At 35.9% G+C, this 22,910-nt stretch overlaps 1 protein-coding gene across 2 annotated transcripts in view; it reads right to left on the bottom strand.

Annotated features, from left to right (window-relative positions):
* Positions 1–22,910, bottom strand: part of FOXJ3 (forkhead box J3) — a 134,535-nt gene that overhangs the window by 28,393 nt on the left and 83,232 nt on the right. The window contains exon 6 of one of the 2 annotated variants that reach the window (XM_081225816.1): positions 6,495–6,596. The exons of the other annotated variant lie outside the window; for it this stretch is intronic. Coding sequence (XP_081081942.1) covers positions 6,495–6,596 — 102 coding nt within the window. The remainder of the gene's footprint in view (positions 1–6,494; positions 6,597–22,910) is intronic. 2 annotated transcript variants of the gene reach the window in all.

Genomic DNA, 22,910 nt, shown 5'->3' with positions numbered 1-22,910 from the left:
TTTCTCTGGATATATGCCTAGGAGTGGGATCACTAGATCATATGGCAACTCTATTTTGAGTTTTTTGAGGAACTTCCAAACTGTTTTCCACAATGGCTGCACCAATTTACATTCCCACCAACAGTGCAGAAGGGTTCCCTTTTCTCCACACCCTCTCCAGCATTTATTATTTGTACACTTTTTGATGATGGCCACTCTGACTGGAGTGAGGTGATACCTCACTGTAGTTCTGATTTGCATTTCTCTAATAATTAGTGATGTTGAGCATCTTTTCATGTGCATATTGGCCATCCATATGTCCTCTTTGGAGAAATGTCTGTTTAGGTATTCTGTCCATTTTTTGATTGGGTTGTTTGTTTTTTGTTGTTATTGAGTTGTATGAGCTGTTTGTATATTTTAGAAATTAATCCCTTGTCGGTCCCATCATTTGCAAATATTTTCTCCTAGTCTGTAGGTTGTCTCTTCATTTTGTTTATGGTTTCCTTTGCTGTGCAAAAGCTTATAAGTTTGATTAGATCCCATCTGTTTATTTTTGCTTTTATTTCTATTGCCTTGGGAGACAGACCTAAGAAAACACTGCTATGATTTATGTCAGAGAATGTGTTGCCTATGTTCTCTTCTAGTTTTATGGTGTTATGTCTTATATTTAAGTTTTTAAGTCATTTTGAGTTTACTGTGTATGGTGTGAGGGTGTGTTCTAACTTCACTGATTTACATGCAGTAGTCCAGCTTTCCCAATACCACTTCCTGAAGAGACTTGTCATTTCTCAATTGTGTATTCTTGCCACCTTTGTCAAAGATTAATTGACCGTAGGTGTGTGGGCTTATTTCTGGGCTCTGAATTCTGTTCCCTTGATCCATATGTCTGTTTTTGCACCAATACCATGCTGTTTTGATACTGTAGCTTTGCAGTATTGTCTGAAGTCTGGGAAGCTTATGCCTCCAGCTTTGTTCTTTTCCCTCAGGATTGCTTTGGCAATTCTGGTTCTTTTATGGTTCCACATAAATTTTAGGATTATCTGTTCTAGTTCTGTGAAAAACGTCACGGGTAATTTGACAGGGATTGCATTAAGCCTGTAGATTGCTTTGGACAGTATGGCCATTTTAACAATATTAATTCTTCCAATCCAAGAGCATGGGATATCCTTCCATTTCTTTGAATCATCTTCAATTTCCTTTACCAGTGTTTTATACTTCTCAGCATATTAATCTTTCACCTCCTTGGTCAGGTTTATTCTTAAGTATTTTTTTTTGATGCAATTTTAAAAGGAATTTTTTTTTTTACTTTCCCTTTCTGACATTTCATTGTTAAGTGTAAAGAAATGCAACAGATTTCTGTATGTTAATCTTGTATCCTGCTACCTTGCTCAATTCGCTTATCAGATCTAATAGTTTTTGTGTGAAGTCTTTAGGGTTTTCTATATATAGTATCATGTTATCTGCATATAATGACAATTTTATCTATTGGATAGAAGTGGTAAGAGTGGGCATCCTTGTCTTGTTCCAGATTTTAGCAGGAAGGCTTTCAGCTTTTCATGGTTGAGTATCATGTTGGTTGTGGGTTTATCATAAATAGCTTTTATTAGGTTGAGATATGTTCCCTCTACACTCACTTTGGTAGGAGTTTTTATCATGAATGTATGTTGAATTTTATCAAATGTTTTTTCTGCATCTATTGAGATGATCATGTGGTTTTTGTCTTTTCTTTTGTTGATGTGGTGTATCACATTGATTGATTTGCATATATTGATCCATTCTTGTGACCCTGGGATGAATCCAACTTGATTGTGGTGTAATATCTTTTTTATGTGTTGTTGGATTTGGCTTGCTAATATTTTGTTGAGAATTTCTGCATCTGTATTATCAAAGATACTGCCCTGTCATTTTTTTTGTTATTATCTTTGTCTGTTTTTGGTAGCACAGTGATAGTGGCTTCACAGAATGACTTTGGGAGTGTTCCCTCCTCTTCAGTCTTTTGGAAGAGTTTGAGAAGGATCAGTATAAGTTCTTCTTTGCATGTCTGGTAGATTTCCCCAGTGAAGCCATCTGGTCCTGGACTTTTGTTTGCAGGATAATTCACCTCTGGTGAATTATCTATTTCTTCTTGATTCAGTTTTGGTAGGCTGTTATGTTTCTAGAAACTTGTCCACTTCTTCTAGGGTGTTCAATCTGTTGGCATATAATTGTTCATAGTATTCTCTTATGGTTTTTTGTATTTCTGCAGTATCAGTTGTTATTTCTCTTCTTTCATTCATTATTTTGTTTATTTGGGTCCTCTCTCTTTTCTGCTTGGTGAGCCTGGCCAGAGGTTTGTCGATTTTGTTTGCCCCTTCACAGAACCAGCTCTTGGTTTTATTGAGTTTTTTCTACCTTTTTTTAATCTCTATTATTTCTTTCCTTCTGCTGACTTTACGTTTTGTTTATTCTTCTTTTTCTAATTCTTTTAGGTGGTAGGTTAGGTCGTTTGAGATTTTTCCTGTTCTTTGAAGAAGGCCCGTATTGCAATGAACTTCCCTCTAAGAACTGCTTTTGCTGTATCCCATAATTTTGTATGGTTGTGTTTTCATTGTCATTTGTCTCAAGTATTTTTAAATTTCCTCTGATTTCATTGCTGATGCATTGGTTTTTTAGTAGCATGCGGTTTACTCTCCATGTAATCATTTTTTTCTCAGTTCTCTTTCTAAGGTTGATTTCTAGTTTCATGCTGTTGTGGTCAGAAAAGACTCTTTGGCTTTTAAATGAATATTCAGCACATTTACATTTAATGTATTCCTTAATGTAATTAGATTTAAGTACTTTTTATTTTCCTGTGTTCCCATCTTTTCTCTGCTCGTTTTTTTTTTTTCTCCTTTCTTGCCTACTTTTTTTTTTTTTTTTTTTGGCGGTACGCAGGCCTCTCACTGTTGTGGCCTCTCCTGTTGAGTAGCACAGGTTCCGGATGCGCAGGTTCAGCAGCCATGGCTCACAGGCCCAGCCGCTCCATGGCACATGGGATCTTCCCTGACTGGGGCACGAACCCGTGTCCCCTGCATCGGCAGGCGGACTCTCAACCACTGCACCACCAGAGAAGCCCTTTCTTGCCTACTTTTGGATTAACCAAGGATTTATTATTTTTCCTTACTTGGTAATATTCTTTTACTATTCTTGTAGTAACCTAGAGCAGTGGTTCATAAGGTAAGGAACTTGGACCAGTACATGACCAGTATCTGACAACGTGTCAGAAATGCAATTTTTCAGACCCCAACTCAGACCTAGAGAATCAGAAACTCTCAGGGTAGGGGCCAGTAATCTGGGTTTTAACAAGCCCTCCTAGTTATTCTGATATATGCTCAAGTGTTAAGAATCAGTGCCCTAGATTTTACCACATGCCCTTGACTTAGTATTTTTACCACTTCCCATACAATGCAAAGACATTAACTGCAACATATTTTCTAATGCCTTACTCTAGTATTGTCATGTACTTTAACTTCTACAAGTATTTTAGACTCCAAAGCATTGTGTTCTATAACAGCACTGCTATTGCTTGAATCACTCGATACATATTTTTATTTACTGACATGCATACTTTTGGTGTTCTTCATTCTTTTCTGCACAGGATAATTTTCCTTCTATCTGAAAAATTAACCTCCTTTAATTTTTTAATACTGTAACATTCTCTCACATTTTGTTTCTGTAAAAGCCTATTTACTTAACCTTCATTTTTCACAGAAATTCTAATTTTAGAATTCTGGATTGGCAGTTATTTCCTTTCAGCACTACAAAACTTTCATTCTGGTGGTATCTGACTTTTATCATTTCTATTCAGAATTCAGTGTGTTTCTTTGAAGTTGCCTATTATTTTCCTCTGATTTTAAGATTTTTTAAAAAAAATCCTTGTTTTTTAGCAGTTTGACTTTTATTTGCCTGATAAAGTTTTCTTTTAATTAGTCCTTCTTGGGGTTCTCAGAACTTCTTGAATCTGTACTGTGTTATCTTTCATCAGTCTTAGAAAATTAAAATATTGCTTCTTCTCTATTCTCTTTTGCTTCTCTTCTGGAACACTAATGACAAGTTTGTTAGATCTTTTCCCTGTATCCTATTTCTCTCTTAAGCTTCTCTGAATTTTCCATTCTTTTGTTTTTCAACCTGTATATTTTCTATTGACTTATCTTCCAGTTCACTGATTCTCTCCTCTGCTGTGTCTAATCTGCTGTTAAATCCATCTATTTAATTCTTAATTTCAGTTATTATATTTTTCAGTTCTCTTGATTCTTCCATGCAGATTCCAATTCTTTTAAATTTTCTATAATTCATCTATTTTCTTCAACATATTACTCATAGTTATTTAAAAATCAATATCTAGATCACTTGTGGATATGTTTATACTATCTTTCCATCTTGGCATTTAATTATTTGGTCTTGTTTCCTGCAATGTCTGAAAATTCTGACTGAAAGTAAGACCTTACTTATGAAAACTTGCAAAAGCTCGGGATATGTTATCTTCCAGAAAGTATTTAGTTTTCTTTTGGCAAGTGGAATATGAGCATACCACCCTAATAACAGTTTGAGACTGGTGTTATTTTGATTTGCTCTTACTTATAGAACATAATCTTTCTTAAGTATCAATTTGAAAAACTGGGGTGTTTACCATGGCTCCCTCTTTAAAGAACTACAACTTTTGTCCCCCCCACCTCTGTGAGACTGCTGAATTCTGGCTAGTGAAAAATCCACATGATTTGCCTGTGTCTGAGTCGAAGCACACACAGGTTAGGGATTAGCAAATGCCTTAACTGGATATTGCTTGCAAAAAGTTGAGGTCACTTCTGAGATTCCTCAGGATCTTGGTCCTTAAGCCCTGGCTCTTTGGTAGCCTCATACTCTGGTTTTTACATCCCTAGCTCAGTGACTGCTCTAGGTTGTAGCTTTCTGTGCAGCCTCTATGCCATGCACTGAGAAGTGGGAAATATCCCAAGGGAAAACAATGTGCTTATCTCAATGTGCTTCCCTTTTTTCTGAGATCTTTGCTTCTTAAGTCCTGCCTGTCTTTTTCTCCAATGCCTTTCTTTTTTATTGGTGGGCAGGGTGGTAATTTTATATAGATAGGGAGAAGGGTTAATCTGATACTAGCTATTCTATCATATCTGAAAGCAGAAGTCCAAAAACTCCAGCTCCTTTATTTAGTCACGAAGTCCCAGCATTACTACTTTCTAATTGTTTCCTAATAGCCACAACTGTCTGTGTTTAGGCCTCAGTATCTCCTGCTTGGACTATCGCAAAGAGCAGTACTGGATACCTCTGATTCCAACCCATCTATTTCACTGGAAATTCTCAAGTCTAGCTGGGTATCATTAGGGATGATTTTTAAAAGTACTGATTTCTGGGCCCTACCCACAAGGATAAAGTAACTGATTTGGTAGGCCTGCAATGGAATCTGGGAATTATTACCACCACCAAACACACGTACACACTAACAACCCCACCCCTCCCTTAAGTGATTCTGATGGAATCAGTCCATGTATTGCTATTTGGGAAAAATTATCACTTTACACCTCAGTTGCCAGTTTCCTATCTAAATTGGAATTCTGATTAGTCACTCTGATTATAATCTGTCTTCTATCTTCTTATTCATTACCTTTTACAAAGATACTACGTATATTAGTGCAACTGAGTATGTATACATGTTTGTGTTTTTGTGTGTGCACAAGAAAGTAGAAGAGTGAGATTTGAAAAAAAAAAGAGCAAGTGAAAGCAAGGGAGATGGGGAGAGGGTAAAAGCAAGACTGACAGACCATATGAGTACAAGAGTGAGAAATATTATGGCTTCAAGGTGCTCATGATGGTCTAGTAAAGGAGGAAATAGATGCACATAACTGAGTTATTTCATGAAACTCCCAGAGCTTTTTTAGGGTTTTGAGATATGAGATTAAAAAATTAACCTTGTAAAGAAGAGATATCTGTACCCTACTAGGTATCTAATGAGTTAGCACAAAGTTCTGACCCTTGCTTCAATAACAAAAACTAAACAAAAATTGCAGCACATACTACACTTCTGGGTATGTACCTAGACTTGAATATCATGAAAGAGGTTGACCACCGTTTTAATGGACTCTGAGTTTGTCTGAATTATTTATTTTACTGGATTCTGTTGACACCTTGGTTACTTGTCAATCTCTTTTTAAATCACATATTTACAGGAGTAATCAATGATTTTGAAACAAACTGATTCAATAAAATGCTGGACTCAAAAATTCAATGGGATTGGTAGTGTCAAGAATTTCGATTTAATATAGAGCTTCCCAATAAGCATCTTCCAATTTTTCCAGAGAATTATTTATTTACTTCTAACTTGTGTAAAGCTAAAAGCATCGTGGATTCAGCTTTCAAACTGCCATGTATGGTTTGGTCAAATTTATATCATCTTTAAACTCAACCATACAGAAATCTACTGTTACTATAAAAGCAAATTAAATGTATTACTCAATGACATTTCAAAAGTGTTCAAAAAATAGAATTACTTTGTTAGTCACAGTGTTGATTGCCAGAGTTGGAGAGGCACTTCCCGAAATAATACACTCCATTCCCAAAGAATCTGAATCTATGCTATATGGAGTTGAGGCCTAAAATACAAGAACAAAATAAATAATTATTAGCTCATAAAACCACCAACTTTAACACAATTTGAAGTTATTTCATCAAATTCTCCAGTATGCAGTTTTGTGCTTTGTTTCTGAAAATAAACTTAAAATCATTACTGAATTCTCTTCTACTATATTTTATTATGCTACTAACCTGATAATCACAAAGTCCATTGGTATGGCTACTCCTTACCAACTCTTTTAACTGGTTGTGGGATAGGTTTGCAAAAATTAGAGATAAACTTCTGTAGTGGAGACTACTAATAATCGGGTAACACTCATTCTCCCCTCTTCTCCCTTTTAGCAATAGATCCCTGTAGTTATCAACTCATCTCTGCCTAGCTAAAGACCACCTTTTCCAGACTCATTTGCAGCTAGTTGTAGCCATGTGATTAAGGTGCAACAAACGGGATGTGAGCAAGAGTGATGTGTGCAACTTCTGGGTCATGTCTTTGAAAGGAACTTGCTTGCCCTCCATCCTCCTTCCCTCTTATTTCAGGCCTGTGACACAGATGTAGTGGTGGTGATCCTGCATAACCAGAAAGCTGAGGGTAATACCCTGGGGAACACTGGAAAGATAAGATTAGAAGGAAACATCTGAGTGACGTTATGGAACAGAGCTGGTTATCCATCTGATCCACCTCTCAGCTTGGACTTTTACCTAAGAGAGAAATAAATCTCTCTGGTTTAAGCCTCTCAGGTGTAGTTTTCTCTTCCTTTGTCTGTTAATGCAACTGAACAATATCCTAAATAACACAATTTCATATACATTGTTTATAGAGCTAACACGGGTGTCAAAAATCAATATAGGTTTCCTACATTTAGAATTTTGGATATAGATTGTGACAACTCCTTTCTCTCTCTCTCAAAAGAAACAGTAATTTCACTGAAAAACATTTCTAAGGTTGGTTTATTTATCACTTAATCCCTTGGCATGAATTTCTTTCATCAGATAATCCAAGAGAGTAGGGAACAGACATCTTGAAAAAAGGAAAAGACAAGGGTCACCCCGAGAAGGCAGAATCTAGTACTTACATGCTGGGTACACACTGAGAGTTAGGTGAACATGGAAAAGCACTTCAGAAATACAAATGGAAGAACTACAAAGACAGCTCTGTCTATGGCCCAACTTTGGTGTCTGCCAATTTAGCTACAATTTATGCCTCAACTTTGGTGCCAGCTAATTTAGCGAAATTAACACAGAAGATTACTTTAGAAAGCTGCAAATCTCATGTTCCTCTAACTCAACTCAGTCATCTCATTCTAGACTACTGGTTCACTATCTAATTCTCACTCCTTCCCACTGGTAACAAGAAGCAAGCCTGTGTTGTGTGATTTCATGCAAATTACTGAAACTTTATACTCTTTTCCTCATCTATAAGAGGATTATGCCACTTCCTTTAGAGGTCTGTAAAGAGCATTAATGAAATAATTCATGTAAAGCATTTAGCATAGTACCTGAAATGCACAGTAAGTGCTGGCTTCTATGATGACTACTAACATGTATCTACTACTGATGCTGAGAACCTACTGATAGAGAAGAATATTCAATGGTGATTAATGAAAAAGGAGACAGCTTTGGTATGCGGCACTATATACCGACAAGGCCAGATTCACAGCTTTAGCTAGAAAATCTTTTAATTAGATATTCTTCATGGACACTAAAAATCTGGTTCAATCAAGAGAATAAGAGACATTCACAGAAACATAGACAAGATGAAAAGGCAGAGAGTTATGTACCAGATGAAGGAAAAAGATAACCCCCCAGAAAAACAACTAAATGAAGTGGAGATAGGCAACCTTCCAGAAAAAGAATTCAGAATAATGATAGTGAAGATGATCCGGGACCTCGGAAAAAGAATGGAGGCAAAGATCGAGAAGAAGCAAGAAATGTTTAACAAAAGACCTAGAAGAATTAAAGAACAAACAAACAGAGATGAACAATACAATAACTGAAATGATAACTACACTAGAAGGAATCAATAGCAGAATAACTGAGGCAGAAGAACGGATAAGTGACCTGGAAGACAGAATGGTGGAATTCACTGCTGCGGAACAGAATAAAGAAAAAAGAATGAAAGAAAATGAAGACAGCCTAAGAGACCTCTGGGACAAAATTAAACACAACAACATTCGCATTATAGGGGTCTCAAAAGGAGAAGAGAGAGAGAAAGGACCCGAGAAAATATTTGAAGAGATTATAGTCGAAAACTTCCCTAACGTGGGAAAGGAAATAGCCACCCAAGTCCTGGAAGCACAGGGAGTCCCACACAGGATAAACCCAAGGAGAAAAACACCGAGACACATAGTAATTAAATTGGCAAAAATTAAAGACAAGGAAAAATTTTTGAAAGCAGCAAGGGAAAAACGACAAATAACATACCAGGGAACTCCCATAATGTTAACAGCTGATTTCTTGGCAGAAACTCTAAAGCCAGAAGGGAGTGGCATGATATACTTAAAGTGATGAAAGGGAAGAAGCTACAACCAAGATTACTCTACCCAGCAAGGATCTCATTCAGATTCCATGGAAAAATCAAAAGCTTTAGAGACAAGCAAAAGCTAAGAGAATTCAGCACCACCAAACCAGCTCTGCAACAAACACTAAAGGAACTTCTCTAAGTGGGAAACACAAGAGAAGAAAAGGACCTACAAAAACAAACCCAAAACAATTAAGAAAATGGTCATAGGAACATACATATCGATAATTATCTTAAACGTGAATGGAATAAATGCTCCAACCAAAAGACACAGGCTTGCTGAATGGATACAAAAACAAGACCCATCTATATGCTGTCTACAAGAGACCCACTTCAGACCCAGGGACACATACACACTGAAAGTGAGGGGATGGAAAAAGATATTCCATGCAAATGGAAATCAAAAGAAAGCTGGAGTAGCAATACTCATATCAGATAAAATACACTTTAAAATAAAAAACATTACAAGAGACAAGGAAGGACACTACAGAGTGATCAAGGGATCAATCCAAGAAGAAGATATAACAATTATAAATATATATGCACCCAACATAGGAGCACCTCAACACATAAGGCAACTGCTAACAGCTATAAAAGAGGAAATCAACAGTAAAACAATAATAGTGGTGGACTTTAACACCTCACTTACACCAACAGACAGATCATCCAAAATGAAAATAAATAAGGAAACACAAGATTTAAATGACACAATAGACCAGATAGATTTAATTGATATTCATAGGACATTCCATCCCAAAACAGCAAATTACACTTTCTTCTCAAGTGTGCACAGAACACTCTCCAGGACAGATCACATCTTGGGTCACAAATTAAGCCTCAGTAAATTTAAGAAAATTGAAATCATGTCAAGCATCTTTTCTGACCACAACACTATGAGATTAGAAATGAATTACAAGGGAACAAAAAGGAAATAACACAAACACATGGAGGCTAAACAATACGTTACTAAATAACCAAGAGAGGACTGAAGAAATCAAAGAGGAAATCGAAGAATACCTAGAGACAAATGACAATGAAAACACAATGATCCAAAACCTATGGGATGTAGCAAAAGGAGTTCTAAGAGGGAAGTTTACAGCTATACAAGCCTACCTCAAGAAACAAGAAAAATCTCAAGTAAACAATCTAATGTTACACCTAAAGGAAGTAGAGAAAGAAGAACAAACAAAACCCAAAGTTAGCAGAAGGAAAGAAATCATAAAGATCAGAGCAGAAATAAATGAAATAGAAACAAAGAAAACAAAGATCAATAAAACTAAAAGCTGGTTGTTTGAGGAGATAAACAAAATTAATAAACCATTAGCCAGTCTCATCAAGAAAAAGAGGGAGAGGACTCAGATCAATAAAATTAGAAATGAAAAAGGAGAAGTTACAACAGACACTGCAGAAATACAAAGCATCCTAAGAGACTACTACAAGCAACTCTATGCCAATAAAATGCACAACCTGGAAGACATGGACAAATTCTTAGAAAGGTATAACCTTCCAAGACTGAACCAGGAAGAAACAGAAAATATGAACAGACCAATCACAAGTAATGAAATTGAAACTATGATTAAAAATCTTCCAATAAACAAAAGTCCAGGACCAGATGGCTTCACAGGTGAATTCTATCAAACATTCAGAGATGAGCTAACACCCATCCTTCTCAAACTCTTCCAAAAAGCTGCAGAGGAAGGAACACTCCCAAACTCATTCTGAGGCCACCATCACCCTGATACCAAAACCAGACAAAGATTGTACAAAAAAAGGAAATTACAGACCAATATCACTGATGAATATAGATGCAAAAATCCTCAACAAAATACTAGCAAACAGAATCCAACAACACATTAAAAGGATCATACACCATGATCAAGTGGGATTTATCCCAGGTATGCAAGGATTCTTCAGTATATGAAAATGAATGGGATACACCATATTAACAAATTGAAGAATAAAAACCATATGATCATCTCAATAGATGCAGAAAAAGCTTTTGACAAAATTCAACACCCATTTATAAAAACTCTCCAGAAAGCGGGCATAGAGGGAACCTACCTCAATATAATAAAGGCAATATACGACAAACCCACAGCAAACATCATTCTCAATGGTGAGATACTGAAAGTATTTCCTCTAAGATCAGGAACGAGACAAGGATGTCCACTCTCACCACTATTATTCAACATAGTTTTGGAAGTCCTAGCCACGGCAACCAGAGAAGAAAAGGAAATAAAAGGAATACAAATTGGAAAAGAAGTAAAACTGTCACTGTTTGCAGATGACATGATACTATACATAGAGAATCCTAAAAATGGCACCAGAAAACTACTAGAGCTAATCAATGAATTTGGTAAAGTTGCAGGATACAAAATTAATGCACAGAAATCTCTTGCATTCCTATACACTAATGATAAAAAATCTGAAAGAGAAATTAAGGAAACACTCCCATTTACCATTGCAATAAAAATAATAAAATACCTAGGAATAAACCTACCTAGGGAGACAGAAAACCTGTGTGCAGAAAACTTTAAGACACTGATGAAAGAAATTAAATTGATACCAACAGATGGAGAGATATACCATGTTCTTGGATTAGAAGAATCAATATTGTGAAAATGACTATACTACCCAAAGCAATCTACAGATTCAGTGCAATCCCTATCAAATTACCAATGGCATTTTTTTACGGAACTAAAACAAATCATCTTAAAATTTGTATGGAGACACAAAAAACACCGAGTAGCCAAAGCAGTCTTGAGGGAAAAAAAAAAACGGAGCTGGAGGAATCAGCCTCCCTGACTTCAGACTATACTACAAAGCTACAGTTATCAAGACAATATGGTACTGGCACAAAAACAGAAACACAGATCATGCAACAAGATAGAAAACCCGGAGATAAACCCACACACCTATGGTCAACTAACCTATGACAAAGGAGGCAAAGATATACAATGGAGAAAAGACAGCGTCTTCAATAAGTGGTGCTGGGAAAACTGGACAGCTACATGTAAAAGAATGAAATTAGAACACTCTCTAACACCATATACAAAAATAAACTCCAAATGGATTTGAGACCTAAATGTTAAGAGCGGACACTATAAAACTCTTAGAGGAAAACATAGGAAGAATGCTCTTTGACATAAAGCATAGCAAGATCTTTTTTGATCCACCTCCTAGAGTAATGGAAATAAAAACAAAAATAAACAAATGGGACCTAATGAAACTTCAAAGCTTTTGCACAGCAAAGGAAACCATAAACAAGACGAAAAGACAACCCTCAGAATGGGAGACAATATTTGCAAATGAATCAACGGACAAAGGATTAATCTCCAAAATATATAAACAGCTCATGCAGCTCAATATTAAAGAAACAAACAACCCAATCCAAAAATGGGCAGAAGACCTAAACAGACATTTCTCCAAAGAAGACATACAGATGGCCCAGAAGCAAATGAAAAGCTGCTCAACATCACTAACTATTAGAGAAATGCAAATCAAAACTACAATGAAGTATCACCTCACACCAGTTAGAATGGGCATCATCAGAAAATCTACAAGCAACAAATGCTGGAGAGTGTGTGGAGAAAAGAGAACCCTCTTGCACTGTTGGTGGGAATGTAAATTGATACAGCCACTATGGAGAATAGTATAGAGGTACCTTAAAAAACTAAAAATAGAATTACCATATGATCCAGCAATCCCACTACTGGGCATATACCCAGAGAAAACCATAATTCAAAAAGACACATGCACCCCAATGTTCATTGCAGCACTATTTACAACAGCCAGGTCATGAAAGCAACCTAAATGTCCATCGACGGACTAATGGATAAAGAAGTTGTGGTACATATATACAATGGAATATTACTTAGCCATATAAAGGAACGAAATTGAGTCATTTGTTGAGACGTGGATGGATCTAGAGACTGTCATAGAGAGTGAAGTAAGTCAGAAAGAGAAAAACAAATATCGTACATTAACGCATGTATGTGGAACCTAGAAAAACGGTATAGGTGAACCGGTTTGCCGCGCAGAAGTTGAGACACGGACGTAGAGGACAAACGTATGGACACCAAGCAGGGAAAACCACTGTGGGGTGGGGATGGTGGTGTGCTGAATTGGGCAATTGGTATTGACATGTATACACTGATGTGTATAAAACTGATGACTAATAAGAACCTGCAATATAAAAATACAAACAAAAAAACCAACTAATACTAAACTTTCTTTGGGTTATTTGTATGGAAATATGTTAATATAAATGTTTCAGACGTTACATGAAATTTCTAAAAATTTTATATGTTCTGGTATAATGTTATAAGTCATAATTCTAGTTATTACTTTAAAATTTATATCTCAGAAATAACTAAACTTCCTTGTCAATTGCATTATTATGAACTTTCATCAAATCTTTAACCGTGGTCATTTTTAAGTCTTTTGTCATTTAGACAGTTCTGGGTGTACGCTGATGCTTTTGCAAAAATGTTCCTATAAAAGGGTTTCATCTTCAAGGAATTCATGGTAAAGACTCTGACAAGTACAGATTTCTGGTAACTGACTATACTGCTGAACTGAATGAATAAGCATTTTCAGAACTCTAATGGAAAACTGAGGAATTCATAAAAGTGCTAACAAAAGATCAAGATGAAAAAAAAATTAATTACATGGGACTGAGTGAACTGATGAGGATGATTATAATTTTTGTGACTTTCTGTTTGGAAAAAAAAATCACACAAGGACTCAGAGGCAAAAAAATATACAAATCAATTTTCACTGCAAAGTAAAGGAGCTGTTACAGTGGAGGATTACTGGACTGAATGTCAATATTATGACATAGTATGAGTGTGTTTCGTGTTTGGTAATTGCAATCATTGTTGCTTTTGTTGTGGTCATCCATTTACAATGCTTGGTGTTAGTTTATTTATGTCTTGTAAAAATAAAATACAGTGTGTGTGTGTAAAAAAAAAAACCAAAAAAACGAGAATAAAGGACATTCCCTTTACATGCACTGATATGCTCAATAGTATGGTATATATTTTTATTTGTAGATTCACTGATTTGATGTTATTAATAGACAAGTAGCCTGATTAGTAAAGCTAATTTAACTTGGAATTTACAGATCCCAAAACGTATTTGAGTAACTGTTATTATTGCAGCCAAAACCCAAATTCTGGACAAAGAAAAGTATCAATGAATCTAATCTAGGTGGCATCTCTCAGCTTATGAAAGATCCTTTCTGGGGTTTCCTCATACCCCATGTCAAAAATCCTACTCATTCAGGTTCTACTTCCAGAATGGTAGTGTGACACCTACCTTCTGCTGATAACTACCAATTTGGGGTGGGGGAAGCGGTAAGGGACATGGGATGACAACTAGCTGAGGAGTCTGGTAGATAAATAAAATAGGTAGATTGTGGAGAGAAGGCAAAACTTGGGAGAGACCTGCTTGAATTTCCTGTTTTGCTGTAGCTTTGTCCCAAGGTCAGGCAGTAGATGCAGAGTATGAGCAGCTAAAATTGTCTTTCTGTCAGGAGGAACTAGGGAAAAGAGCCCAGGTAAACACAACCAGCTACTAAAGAGAGAAAGGGATCCCACAGGGGATAAAGTCAAGAGTTCCCCTAAAACTGTATATGAAACACCACAAAAGTCTCAGGCTGACCCCTGAACCATGCATATGCAGATTAGAATAAGGCAGAAGCTTAAAGAATCAAATTGAAATTAAAACCACTGCCCACAGATGGTGAGAGAGGACTTACAGTTTGAGTCTAACATGGTTAACTGCCAGCTAAAATAAAAATACCAATATTCTACAGAAGATTGTAACAGAACCCAGAGTCTCTATAACATTCATAATGTCCAGGATACAATCCAAAATTACCTGGTATATAAGTAATAGAAAAATGAAACCCATTCTCAAGAGAAAAGATAATCTACAGAAGCCCACCACAAGAAGACTAAGATGTTGGAACTACGAGAAAAGGATTTTAAAGTAGCTATTATAATTATGCTCAGTGAGATAAAGGAGAAAAAATTTGAATGAAAATAACACAATAATAGAAATATCAGTGGAGAAATACAAAAAATATAAAAAGAACAAAATCAAAATTTACCAATAAAAAATATAACATCTGAATTTTAAAAGTCAATGGATGGACTTAATATCAGAATGGAGATTAAAGAGGAAAGAATCAGAGAACTCAAAGGCAGATCAACAGAAATAATCCAATCTAAAAAACAAAAAGGAAAAAGACTGATTCTTTTTAAAAAAGAGAAAAAAAAAAAAGCCTCAGAAAGCTATGGGATAATCTCAAAAGGCCTAACATGTAGATATGAGTTCCAGAAGGACAGAAAAGAGAGAAAACAGCAGGAAAAAATATGGAAGAAATGATGGCTGAACACTTTGGAAATTTACTGAAAGACAAATTTACAGATCCAAGAAGCTCAGTAAACCTCCATCAGGATAAATTAAAAGAAAAATCACACCTGGATATATCATAACTGAACTGATGAAAAATAAAGGTAGAAAGCAGGCAGAGAATAATGACATATCACATAAAGAAAAAACACTGATTGGAAAATGACCGAATTTCTCATAAAAGTAATGGAGGTCATTAGACAGTGAATATCGTTGAAATACTGAAAGGAAAAAAAATTTCAATCTAGGCTGTATATCTAACAAAAATATTATTTAGGAAGGCACATTTTCAGAAAAGGAAAACTAGAGAATTTGTTGCCAGGAGATCTACAACATAAGAAAGTTCATTAGGCTAAAGGGAAATTATAGCAGAGGGAAACTTGGACCTTGAGGAATGAAAGCACCAGAAATGGTAAGCATCTAGGTAAATTTAAAAGGCCATTGTTTTCTCTTAGGTTTTAAAAATCATGTATCTTTATTTAAGGCAAAACTTATAATATTGTCTTCTAAGATAATCAGCATACACAGATGTAATACTATAGGGAATGGTGAGGAAACGGACAAAGGAGATGTATATGATTGGAAGATCTCTACGTTTTATATGTACAGTATTAACTCTGAATAGACTGCAGAAGGTTAGGAATATATACTGAAATCCCAGTATAAAAATATAAAAAGAGGTATAGCTAAAAAGCCAGTAGATAAGAATACAAAAATATATCCAAACAATCTAAGAGGCAAGAAAGGTGGAAAAAAGGAACTAAAAATACAGAGTGTTACCAGAAAAACTGGGCTCGCCTCTTGGTGGGTGTAGAGCTAAAAGACACAACCAAGGCAAAGAGTGGGAGAAGGAAGGATTTATTACTTGCAGCAAGTAAGGGTAACACTGGGGATCTTTCTCAAAGCAGTGTCTCTGCCAAAAGCAAAACGGAAGCAAGTTTTAAGCTAAGGGTATATGTATATTCATGAAGGGGATGGGGGGGTGGGGCCAGAGAGCCAACCTGTACTTGACTGAAGTCACCTGACTCAAGGGTCAGAAAAGGTCAACACCATCCTCCCTTAGGTTCCAGTTGATCTGGTACTTGAACGCCTGCCAGAGGGGTTTAATTTCTGCAAAAAACAGCCCAAGAAAGCACTGGGGCTAGCCTTTGAAACAGAACTGGCAATGTTACAACTGATGTATTATCTTTGCTACTGTCACTGCTCATGACTGGTAACAGTTTGTTCTTTTGTTCCCTTAAAGATAATTATTACTGAGACCTGTTCAAGAGCAAGCATTATGGCCAGGCTTATATCACAAAATGGCTTAGGCCAAAAATGCCTTTTCTTATGTCAAGAAAGCCATGTCTGGTTCTCTTTCTCTGGGGACCCCCTACCGGCTTATGAGAAATCAAACAGAAAACAATAGCATTAATTACACTAATAACAATATCGATAATTACGTTAGGTAGCTAGTCAGACAGGAGGGGGTCCCGCCCCACCCTGGATGGTTCATCTTTCCCTCCTCCACCTGGACACTGGTGATTGGAGCACACCCAGAGTCCTCCCTCTTGTGGTCAAGGACCACCACTAGGTTTCCAGCCGTATCAGGACCAAGCAAGATGAAACCACCAGCACAGGCTGGCGCAAGCACACCAAGACCTAAAAGGTGACTCAAGGTAATATAGGGTTCATTATGCTTTATAGGTAATAAATTAGCATTACAGTTTTTGCATCCCCGCCTCCCCCCTGTGGGTTTCACTTGGGTGCTTATGAGTAAGCACCTGTGCACTAGGAGAAAAGTGATATAACCTAAAGCTGTCAGTCAAATGATGCAAGACACAGGGAGGAAACATCACTCTAAAAAACCCAACCCTACCCCATCATGAGGCTGCTTCTGGTTTCCAGACAGCCCGCTTTCATCCTTTCTCAGGAGTGTACTTTCACTCTACTTAACAACACTCTTGTTACTTAAAACTGTTCTATGCCTTCTCGACTGAATTCTTTCCCTCAAGAAGGGCAAGAACTGAGGAAATCACCCATTCCGCCAGTGACAACTGCATTAATGTTGATAGTCTAATAAACACTCCAATAAAAAGGCAGAGATTGTCAAAAAGACGTTAAAAAAAGCAAGACTAAGCTAAATGAAGTCTACAAGAGTCACAACTTCAAATAAGACTAATAACAGAGCTTCAAAATATACGAAGCAAAAACTGACAATTAAAAATCAGTAAAGAAAAAGAACACTGGAATAAATTAGTAAATGCCTTGATTTAATTGATATTAGAAAACACTATATTGAACAACTGTAGAACACATATTCTTTTCAAGTGCACACAGACATTCACCAAGATACAGCACATGATGAGTCCCAGAACAAGTCTCAATAAATATGTACAGACTGAAATGAAAAAAAATTATATTATAAAACAGTAAGATACCTAGGAAAACCCAATATTTGGAATATTTGGAAAAAGTAATTCAGGGTCAGAGAAGACTCAAAAGAGAATTTTTAAAATATTTTGAATTAAATGATAATGAAAATGCAACGTACCAAAATTTGTGAGATGCAGTTAAAGCAGTGCTTAGAGGTAAACCTACAGCTTTAAATTCTTATATTACAAAAGAGGAAAGGTCTCAAATCAATTATTTAAGCTGGACACTGAAGAAGCTAGAAATATTAATAAGAAAAACTGGTAACTAGAAAGAAGTAAATGATAAAGATAAAAGTAGAAACAAAAAACCAACAACAGAAAAAAATGTTTAAAGACAAAACCTGGTTCTTTGAAAAGACTAACAAAATCAACAAACCTTTAGCTATACCAAATAAAGAAAAAAAAGAGAAAACAAATCATCAATATCAAGAATGAAAGAGGATTTATTACTACAGATTCTATAAATATTAGAAGAGAATATTATGATCCACTTTACACCAATAAATTCAACAACTTAGATGAAAGGGACAAATTTCTTAAGCATATAACTTACCAAAACTGGAATAAAAAGAGAAAATTTGAACAGTCCCATATTAACTAAGTATCAAAAACCTTCCCACATAAAAACAACTTCAGGTCCAGATGGTTTCACTGATGAATTTTCTCAAACATTCAAGGAAGATATACCAATCTACAGAAACTTTTTCAGAAAAGAGAAGGAAAATGGCCCAACCAATTTTATGAGACCAGTACAACCCTAACATCAAAACCTGACAGATACTACTGCAGATGAAAAATATCACCTGCCATATTAGTATACAAAGGATGTTGAGGTCATCAAGCCATCAGCCACCCTCAAATGTGCACCTTGAGGTGAATCTGGAGAAAAACAGGACACTAGCCCGAGATAGTTAAGGTGCACATCAAAGGAATGATTTCAATGAGCCCAGACTCTTGCATCTTCCCATATACAGAAAAGCACTAAATTCATTAACTTGAGATGTCAAGTTTTCTTTAATTAACAGTAATGTTTTGATGTTCCAACTACCTGGTTTTTGTTGCAAAAAACTATATATCCTGGCTCCTCCCTTACCTCCTCAGAGCAGTCCCTCTAAGCTATCTGAGAAGCTGCCTCCAGGGCTTAAGCCCTCAGCAAGTCCACCAAATAAAATATAATTCTCAACTTTAATGCTGTGCATTTTTTTTCAGCCGACATTACAAAGAAAGAAAATTATAAATCCATGTCCTTCATGAACACAGATGCAAAAACACTTAAGATATTAACAAAATGAATCCAGCAATACATTAAAGGGATAAATCAGTAAGGGTTTATCCAAGGAATACAACGTTTAACATTCCAAATGCAATCAATGTTATTCAACATGCAAATAGAATAAAGAAAAGCCATATAACCACTTCGATGGTACAGAAAAAGCAGTTAACGAATTCTACACCCATTCATGATAAAAACTCTCACGAAACTGGGCTTACTAGAGAACTTCCTCAACGTGATAAATGGCATCCACAAAAGCCCTGCAGCTTATGTCACACTTAGTGGTGAAAGACTGAACAGTTTCTTCCTAAGAATGGAAATAAGGCTGGAGGCCCATTTTCACCACTTCTAGTCAACACTGTACTAGAGATTCTGGTTACTGCAATAAGGTTCTAGGAAGGGACAGGGGAGGAAAAGAAAAGGCACAGGAAAAGTGTCTACTTGCAGATGACATAATTGTTTACATAGAAAATCCCAAGGCATCTTTAAAAAATACTAGAACTAACAAGATTGTAGAATACAAGGTTAATATACAAAAATTACATTTTTATTACTAGTAGCAAGCAACTGGATTTTAAAATATATAGCATCCAAATCCAAAATATTCAGGATTAAATCTAACTGGAAACATCCAAGTCCTCTACACTGAAAGCTAAAAAACATTCTTGAGAGAAATTAAAGACATAATGAATAGAAAGATACAACACTTCCATGGCTTGAAATAATATTGTTAAGATGTCAATTCTCCCCAGATCAGGTTGCCTGGGGATAAGAATGGAGGGAGGCACAAGTTACAAAGGGGCATGAGGAAACTTTTGGGTATGACAGAAATGTTCGTAGTGTCAACTACTAATAACTTCACATGTCAAAAATCCTCAAACTGTAAACTTTAAACATTCAATTAATTGTACATAAATTATCTCTCAATAGTACTGTAAAAAAACAGAGAACTAAATCTTACCCATTGATCAAAATAACCCCTTATGAAACACTTTCTGGTCTACAACTCTAACTGTGTAGCATTTCTCCTGCTTTAAAAAGAAATTCTATTTCTACATATCTCCTGGAGGCAACATGTAGTGCCTCCCACCTAATGTACACTCAGTATGTTTGCCCAATTGAAATAAATGTTTTTTTCGTTCTAAGAATAAGTATGTAGACTGCATTCCTTCCTCTGCTCACTTATGCCTTTAACCGAACCCTCCCTCATTCAGACTCAGCCTCAGAGAAGGAAGGCACACAGTGGGGGATCACTTAAAACAACAAAACCATTCTATGTAACAATGTGGGATCTTAGTTCCCTGACCAGTGATGAACTGTGCCCCCCTGCAGTGGAAGCGCTGAGTCTTAACCACTGGACCCAGGGAAGTCCCCTATCATTTGCTATTTCCCATGCCAAAAACTTACACTTCTGTATCAAATTCTAAGTCTCACTCCTCTTCCTATAGGCCTTTCCAGGGCAGCATTATCTATTGATATTTTGAGTCACTTTTAGGTACCACTGTTTGATCTAACATGTTGATTAATTACTTAGTAATTTGCTCTGTCATTTATAATAATATTTATGACACTTAATTATATATATATGAAGATTATATGTGGGGGAGTCTCTTAAAATCAAGGACCGTTAACCAAAACCAGACAAAGACACTACAAAAAGAGAAAATTACAGGCCAATATCTCTGATGAATATAGATGCAAAAATACTCAACAAAATATTAGCAAACCGAATTCAACAACATATAAAAAGACACACACAAAAGCATTTGACAAAATTCAAATCCACTCATGATAAAATCACTCTTCAACGCTGGTATAGAGGGAAAATATCTCAACACAAAAAGGTCATGCATGACAAACTCAAAGCCAACATCGTTCTCAATAGTGAAAAGCTGAAAGCCTTTCCTCTAAAATCAGGAAAAAGAAAAGAATGCCCACTCTTGCCACTTCTATTACACACAGTACTGGAAGTCCTAGCCACAGCAAGCAGACAAGAAAAAGCAAACAAAAAAACCAAGGCACCCAAAGTGGAAGGGAATAAGTAGAACTGTCACTACTTGCAGATAACATCATATTATACATAGAAAATCCTAAAGTCTCCAGCAAAAAAACTATTAGAACTAATAAATGAATTCAGTTGTAAGATACAAGGTTAATATACAGAAATCTATTGCTTTTCTATAACACTAATAATGAACTCTCAGAAAGAGAATGCAAGAAAACAACCCCATTTAAAATTGCATCAAAAAGAACAAAACACCTAGGAATACACTTAACCAAGGAAGTGAAATACCTATACTCTGAAAACTGTAAAACACTGATGAAGGTTTGAAGATGATACAGAGAAATGGAAAGATATCCTGTGTTCCTGGATTGGATGAACTAATAATGGTAAAATGGTCATACTACAAAGCAATCTACAGACTTAATGCAATTCTTATCAAATACCCATGACATTTTTCATAGAAGTAGAACAACTAATCCTAAAATTTATATGGAACCACAAAAGATCTTGAATTGCCAAAGCAATCTTGAGAAAAAAGAACAAAGCTCGAGAATCACACTCTCTGGCTTCAAACTATACTACAAAGCCACAGTAATCAGAACAGCATGGTACTGAGACAAAAACAGACACACAGATCAATGGAGCAGAACAGAGAGCCCAGAAATAAATCCATACACTTATGATCAATTAATCTATAACAAAGGAGACAAGAATATACAATAAAGAGTCTCTTCAATAAATGATGCTGGGAAAATGGACAGCTACATGTAAAAAGTACGAAATTAGAACATTTCCTCATATCATATGCAAAAATAAACTCAAAATGGATTAAAGACCTAAATGTAAAACCAAAAACCATAAAACTCCTAGAAAAGACCACAGGCAAAACATTGACATAAATCATAGCAATATTATTTTGGATCTGTCTCCTAAGGCCAAAAATTAAAAAAAATAAACAGGACCCATCAACAAACCGAAAAGACCACCTACTATATGGGAGAAAAAAGTTGTAAATGATATGACTAATAAGGGGTTAATACCCAAAATATATAAACAAGCTCATACAACTCAACATCAAAAAGCAAACAACCCAATTAAAAAATGGGCAGAAGACCTGAATAGACACTTTTCCAAAGATATACAGATGGCCAACAGGCACATGAAAAAATGCTCAACATCACTAATCAGAGAAATACAAATCAAAACCACAATGAGATATCACTGCACACCTGTCAAAATAACTATCATCAAAAAGTCTACAAATAAATGTTGGCAAGGATGTGGGAAAAAAAGGAACCCTAGTACACTGCTGGTGAGATTATAAATTGGTGCAGTCACTATAGAAAACAGTACGGAGTTCCTCAAAAAACTAAAACAGAGAACTACCATATGATCCAGCAATTCCACTCCTGGGTATATATCTGAAGACAACAAAAACACTAATTTGAAAAGATATACGCACCCCAATGTTCATAGCAGCATTATTTACAAGAGTCAAGATATGGAAGCAAACTAATTGTCCCTCAACAGATGAATGGATAAAGAAGTGGGAGATATATATATAAAATACTCCATTATACATATATACATATATATATGCATACATGTATTATGTATAATGGAATATTACTCAGCCATAAAAAAGAATGAGGGACTTCCCTGGTGGTGCAGTGGTTAAGAATCCACCTGGCAATGCAGGGGACA

The sequence above is a fragment of the Mesoplodon bidens genome, assembly GCF_964165515.1.
Source record: "Mesoplodon bidens genome assembly, chromosome: 2".
NCBI lineage: Eukaryota > Metazoa > Chordata > Mammalia > Artiodactyla > Ziphiidae > Mesoplodon > Mesoplodon bidens.
The sequence above is the reverse complement of the archived record's forward strand: the minus strand, read 5'-3'. Positions and strand labels throughout refer to the sequence as shown.